The sequence below is a fragment of the Hyla sarda genome, chromosome 2 (genome assembly GCF_029499605.1).
Source record: "Hyla sarda isolate aHylSar1 chromosome 2, aHylSar1.hap1, whole genome shotgun sequence".
NCBI classification, from domain to species: Eukaryota; Metazoa; Chordata; class Amphibia; order Anura; family Hylidae; genus Hyla; species Hyla sarda.
In genome coordinates, this window is record NC_079190.1 from 487,933,344 (window position 1) to 487,940,579 (window position 7,236).

A 7,236-nucleotide genomic window follows, 5' to 3' on the forward strand; every position below is an offset into this window, starting at 1 on the left:
ACACTGAAAAAAAAGTGCACAAAGGACGCGGTCTATCGCTAAGCCCTTCTCCAACAGGAGAGAGGCCCCCCCAACAAACCTACCCTTCACCTCCGGGCCGAAAGGCACCTGCACGGATCCAGGTTCGATGCCCCTTTTTGCCAAAGCTACTAAGGGGCCAAAAATGCTTCCGGCTTCAACCTAGGCGTTAACCAAGGTATCAGCCGAGGAGCCGTATACTGATGGCATCTCGTCCGAAGCCAAGATGCCCAGGGGTTGCAGGGAGGTGAGAAACCTAATGGTCACACACACCTCCCCCAGACCGCCAGGAGGGACACCCAGAGGGGCTACCGCACCCTGACAAATCCTGTGTACAAATACAAACACGTAAAAGTGGCACAGTGACAAACAAAAAAAAGTGCAGATATACTGCCCGGGTCACCACTCAGGTCACCACTCCCCGAGACACAAAAGTACCTCGGCTCTAGACCCCCCCCCCCACCTCATGGCGAGACCTGGAGAAAACAGGTCACAACGGGGCAGCCGTAGGGCTGGGCGGTATACTGGATCATACCGAATATGGGCTGCACAATATGAATTTTCCCCCATACCGCAATACCGGTTGGGCCCCTCCCCCTCGGGAATGTATTATCAGCCCAGCGCAGTGCTGTCCCCACATCGGGGAACTAACCCTATGTTACCCGCCAGCGCTTTTCTGCCCCCCCAATTAAAGATCAGCCCAGCTGGGTACTACTCACAGATGTCAAGCACTGCCCTCCTCCTCTTTGTTGGGGGCCGCCGGGCGCTGGAACTCACTGTACGCCAGTAGTCTCCAACCTGCGGACCTCCAGCTGTTGCAAATCTACAACTCCCAGCATGCCCGGATATCCATTGGCTGTCCGAACATGCTGGGAGTTGTAGTTTTGAAACAGCTGGAGGTCCGCAGGTTAGAGACCACTGCTGTACGCTGTATCCCTATGCCCTGGCTGCAAAAGATAGAGAAAATAAACTTTTAACTCACCCACCTCGGCAGCACGCTTGGGGACTGGGGAGGACAGCCGTCAGCCTATCACCGGCCGGAGCGATGTCCCGCCCCGGCCAGTGATAGGCTGAGCCCACTGTCATGTAAGAAGCCGTGGAACCGCTGTAAGTAAAAAAAATACAGTGATACACATATTTGGTCATACCGCCCAGCCCTAGGCAGCCGTCGAGCTGATTCTTCAGAACCAGCCCCGAAACGCCCCGGAACACCAGTCCCTTCCATGCAGCAGGACTCCTCACCAGTCCCCCATCAGTACTGCCAAAATCAACACTGAAAGGAGCAGATACAACACTTGGTCTTAGCCAAAAGGCCGAGAAGCATTATATATAACCCCCCTAATGCTTGTGTTTGGTGTCTATCCCCCTTGAACATGCACTACAGGGCAAATGTAGCCTAACATGGCCGACAACCATGAATGGCCATTCACCTAGAGCACAGATGAGTGAAGTTACAGTAATTCGATTCGTTACGAACTTCTCGGCTCGGCAGTTGATGACTTTATCCTGCATAAATGAGTTCAGCTTTCAGGTTCTCCGGTGCCTGGAGACTCTTTCCTAGGACTGTATCCACCTTTTCCAGCCACCAGAGCACCTGAAAGCTGAACTCATTTATGCAGGATAAGTCAGCAACCGCCGAGAAGTTCGTAATGAATCGAATCACTGTAAGTTCACTCATCTCTAACCTAGAGCAAGGAGAGGCTTTTCTTTGTGGCACATAGATGGCCCAGGACTATAGTGTATTTGTGGGGTGTGGGGTCCTAACAAACCATTGACTACTTCTTCTGGAGAGCTACTGTCCACCTGTCTATTCACACATACAGCACCACACATCGAACATGCTCAGGATACTGTACGTGTGAATATACCCTAAAAAAGGTTTTCTGGGACTGTTTCACTCAATATGACCGTGTCGTACATTGTGCAGCACTATGCATTAAACTGAACGCGAGTCCAGTTGCAGTAACCCAGCACGGCCACTACACGACGTACGGCGCTGTCTGCTTCCACATGCTGTATCCACGGCTCTTGCAAACAGTAGATCAGTGGGGGTGCCAGGTGTAAGACCCCCCCAGAGATGAGATATCAATGAGACCCCAAAACGCCCCCCTCCATCCCTTTCTATCATATACTTGGGGCATTTTACAGTAGATTTCCCTTTTCTGCATTAAAACTTAAAAAAAAAAAACACAAAAAATAAATAAAATCAAATTTTTATTGAATATTAATATTATAAATTATTATTATCATTTTTTTTTGGGGGGGGGGGGGAGGGGGTAGTACAACTGCTATTGGTTAGGGCACAGGGGTAGATTTAGGTGTTGCTGCAGTGTTTCCCAACCAGGGTGCCTCCAGCTGTTGCAAAACTACAACTCCCAGCATGCACGGACAGCCGAAGGCTGTCCGGGCATGCTGGGAGTTGTAGTTTTGCAACAGCTGGAGGCACCCTGGTTGGGAAACACTGACTCACACTTCTATGCAGATGTCGCTATAGTAACTGAATGCATTGTCCTGACGTGCACTTCTAATGACATTTCCCAGCATGCACTGGTCTCGTCTCAGCGTCCTTTACAGCAGACTTGTCACCAAAGGGACAGATGACAATACAATCCATGTCACAGCGGGAGAGACCAAGTAACAGATAGGATGGGGGATTCCTCATTCATGTATACACATGGATCATTTCAACTAATCTGTGGGGGGTCCGACTGTGCTCCCTGTAGCTTGCATAGACCATAATGGAGACTGACATGATGTGATTCCACTATATATATATATATATTTCCAGGAAGAATAACAGAGGAATAAGACAAGGAAATATGTTCCACAATTAGTATTTCCCTTTGTCCAGTATCAAGGTGGGGACACGTCACGCTGACAAGGGGAATGGTAACACCAAGTTGTCAATTTGTTAATCTATTTCCAGGAGGAATAACAGAGGAACAGCCGGGGGGGAAAAAAATTATAATAAAGCTATTGTCAGAAATAATGCACAGGTTGAGGGACACACCTCATTTGACAAGGGGAATAGTAGCCCCTAGTTGTAACATTAGTCGCACATTTCCAGGAGGAAGGACACAGGGTCTGAGAAAAGATGCTCCAGAATTTAGTAGTTACTAAATAAAAGATATGAAAGCTGTATGGAGGGGGCTCCGATTGTCTGGACACCGTGAGGAGTGTGTAGGGACCAGTCCCACTGACATATGGAATGGTAACACCCAGTTTTCAATGTATTCATATATTTCCAGGAGGAATAACAGAGGAACAGCACTAGGAAAATATGCACCAGAATGTGTATTTTCCTTTGTCCTGACACTTTTAGGAGTGTGTAGGGACATGTCTACTGCCAAAGTAAATCATAACACCCAGTATTCATATATTTCCAGGAGGAATAACAGAGGAACAGCACTGAGGAAGAATTCTCTAACGGTCTATTCACACGGCGGAATTCCTGCTTTGGGGAATTCCGCTTCAAATTAAAGCCCATAGACTTCTATGGGATTCCACACGCTCATTCACACTTCTGAAATTCCGTAAGCATTAATGGGAGTGCGGAATTCCTGCACTTTTACCTTCCACCAGATGGCGCCATCTCTGCTAGTCCCATAGCAACACCTGAATTTACCCCTGTACATCCACCAACCGCCAGATGGCGCCCTCTCTGCAAGTCCTTGTACATCGCAGCAACACCTGAATATGCCCCTGTATCTCCACCAGATGGCGCCATGTCAGCCCCATGGCAACATCTGAAACTGCCCCTGTACCTTTACCATCCACCAGATGGCGCCATCTCTGCTAGAATCTGAACACTGCAGCCACACATGAATCTACCCCTCTACCTTTATTATACAACAGATGGCGCCATCTCTGTTAGTCCCATAGCAACACCCAAATCTACCCTTGTACCTCCACCAAACACCAGATAACATATCCGCTAGTCCCTGTATGCTGCAGCAACACCGGACTACCCCGTACCTTCAACCAACCACCAGATGGCACCATTTCTGCTGGTCTCTGTACACTGCAGCAACACATGAATATACCCCTGTACCTCCACCGACCACCAGATGGCACCATTTCTGCTAGTCTCTGTACACTGCAGCAACACATGAATATGCCCCTGTACCTCCACCGACCACCAGATGGCTCCATCTCCGCTAGTCCCTGTTCCAACACCTGAATTTGCCCCTGTATCTCCACCAGATGGCGCCATCTCTGTTAGTCCCATAGCAACACCCGAATCTACCCTTGTACCTCCACCAAACACCAGATGGCAACATATCCGCTAGTCCCTGTACGCTGCAAGAACACCTGACTACCCCGTACCTCCACCGACCACCAGATGGCACCGTCTCTACTAGTCCCTGTTCCAACACCTGAATTTGCCCCTCTATCTCCACCAGATGGCGCCATGTCTGTTAGTCCCATAGCAACACCCGAATCTACCCTTGTACCTCCACCAAACACCAGATGGCAACATCTCCGCTAGTCCCTGTACGCTGCAGCAACACAGGACTACCCCATAACTTCAACCAACCACCAGATGGCACCATTTCTGCTAGTCCCATAGCAACATCTGAATCTACTCCTGTGCCTTTATGATTCACTAGATGGCGCCATCTCCGCTAGTCCCTGTACACTGCTGCAACACATGAATATGCCCCTGTACCTCCACCGAACACCAGATGGCACCATTTCCGCTAGTCCCTGTTCCAACACCTGAATTTGCCCCTCTATCTCCACCAGATGGCGCCATCTGTTAGTCCCATAGCAACACCCGAATCTAGCCTTGTACCTCCACCAACATCTGCGCTAGTCCCTGTACGCTGCAGCAACACCTGACTACCCCGTACCTCCACCGACCACCAGATGGCACAGTCTCTGCTAGTACCTGTTCCAACACCTGAATTTGCCCCTCTATCTCCACCAGATGGCGCCATCTCTTTTAGTCCCATAGCAACACCCGAATCTAGCCTTGTACCTCCACCAAACACCAGATGGCGCCATCTCTTTTTCATCTGAATCTACTCCTGTGCCTTTACCATTCACTAGACGGCGCCATCTCCGCTAGTCCCTGTACATGAATATGCCCCTGTACCTCCACCGACCACCAGATGGCGCCATCTCAGCTAGTCCTATACCAGTCTTTGGCCGCATTCACATCTCGTTTTCGCAATACGGCTCCCGTATCCCGTTTCTGTACAAAAAAACGTATGTCTCCAAACCGGACCGAAACGTATGCAACCGTATATATGCCTTCTCACGTTTTTTTTAAACCGTATACGGTTTCAAAACGGATGTCCGTTTGCATACGTTTTAATACATTTTCATTGAAATAAAAAACGGATACGCTTTTATTTTTGTCAACATTTTAAATAAAGGTTTTTTTTATTGAATTTCCCAAAAAAAAAAAAAAAACAGTATTGTGCAAACCGGATGTAACCGTACGCACATACGGTTCAATACGGTTCCCATAGAACTCCATTTTAAAATAAAAATTAACCGTATACAGGCTGGATACGGTTTTTCAACCGAACTTCAAACCGTACTAGACGACCACGGTTTTGTGTGCGGAAAAAAAAAACCGCATACAACCGTAAATGAAGTGTCATACGGTTTTCAATGTAATGTCTATATATACGGTTTGGAATACGGTTCAATACGTTTTTTTTGCTGCTGAAACCGGATATGGCAACCGTATTGCAAAAACGAGATGTGAATGCAGCCTTTCCCAACCAGGGTGCCTCCAGCTGTTGCAAAACTACAACTCCCAGCATGCCCGGACAGCCTTCGGCTGTCCGGGCATGCTGGGAGTTGTAGTTTTGCAACAGCTGAAGGCACCCTGGTTAGGAAAACACTGCAGCAACACATAAATCTACCCCTGTGCCTCCACCATCCACCAGATGGCGCTAATTTCTAATGACCCGTGACAGGTATTACCCCTCAGGTTACATTTTGTGCCCTCATAGCCCGGACAGCTGCCATGCACCCCCTTACTGTGCCCCCCCACACCCTATGCGGAAACCTGCAGCCGCCCCCTCCCCCCACTGCCAACACTCACCCTGCAGCGGCTGTCATAGAACACCCCGACATCCAGGTTGCAGCAGATGACGGATGTCGGCAGAGATCGCAGATCGATATCCTCCATATCGATATCCAGGAAATCCCAATCGTTCCCGGCCAGCTGAGAGCCCGGGGCCTCCTCACACACCCCGAGATGGGCTGCGAACTCCCGTAAGGCCTGGTCCATGACGTCAGCACCGGCAGAGCGTCCACCCCAATGACGTCACTGACGGAAAGCTGTCAACCGCAGCCCGTGCATTGCTGTCACCTCTGACTGATACAATGTATCAACTCATTACTCCGCGCTGACGTCACACCAAGCACCGGGACTGGGGGGGGCGACACCTCCCGGCGGCTGCTGGTAAATACTACTGCAGGTCTAGCTCTGCGCAGTCTGGGCTTACAAGACAGCGACATCTGCTGGTGATAGGTGGGAAATGCTACTGCAGCTCTGTACAGCGGAAACACAGCGACACCTCCTGGAAGCTGCTGGAAATACCTACAACTAAGACAGCAAACTGAGCCCCTTGTTAAAGGGGTACTCCGGTGGAAAACATTATTATTATTATTATTATTTTTTATTTTTTTAATCATCTGGTGCAAGAAAGTTATACAGATTTGTAAATTACTTCTATTAAAAAATCTAAACCCTTCCAGTACTTTTTAGCAGCTGTATGCTACAGAGGAAATTCTTTTCTTTTTGAATTTCTTTTTTTGTCTTGTCCACAGTGCTCTCTGCCGACACCTCTGTCCGTGTCAGGAACTGTCTAGAGCAGCATAGGTTTGCTATGGGGATTTTCTCCTGCTCTGGACAGTTCCTGATACGGGCATCAGGTGTCAGCAGAGAGCACTGTGGACAAGACAAAAAAGAAATTCAAAAAGAAAGGAATTTCCTCTGTAGTATATAGCTGCTAAAGAATACTGGAAGGGTAAAGATTTTTAATCGAAGTCATTTACAAATCTGTTTAACTTTCAGGCACCAGTTGATTTAAAAAAAAAAATGTTTTCCACTGGAGTACCCCTTTAAAGGGGTACTCCAATGGAAAAGAAAACATTTTTGTTAAATCAACTGGTTCCAGAAAGTTAAACAGATTTGTAAATGACTTTGATTAAAAATATTAATCCTTCCAGTACTTATCAGCTGCTGTTCTTATC

The 7,236-nt window shown here is 48.3% G+C and overlaps 1 protein-coding gene across 1 annotated transcript in view; it reads right to left on the minus strand.

Annotated features, from left to right (window-relative positions):
* Positions 1 to 6,400, minus strand: part of RCAN1 (regulator of calcineurin 1) — a 118,281-nt gene extending 111,881 nt beyond the window's left edge. Inside the window, exon 1 of the mRNA XM_056559576.1 lies at positions 6,080 to 6,400. Within this exon, the coding sequence (XP_056415551.1) occupies positions 6,080 to 6,268 (189 nt within the window). The 5' untranslated portion in view covers positions 6,269 to 6,400. The remainder of the gene's footprint in view (positions 1 to 6,079) is intronic.
* Between the last annotated feature and the right edge of the window lie 836 nt (positions 6,401 to 7,236).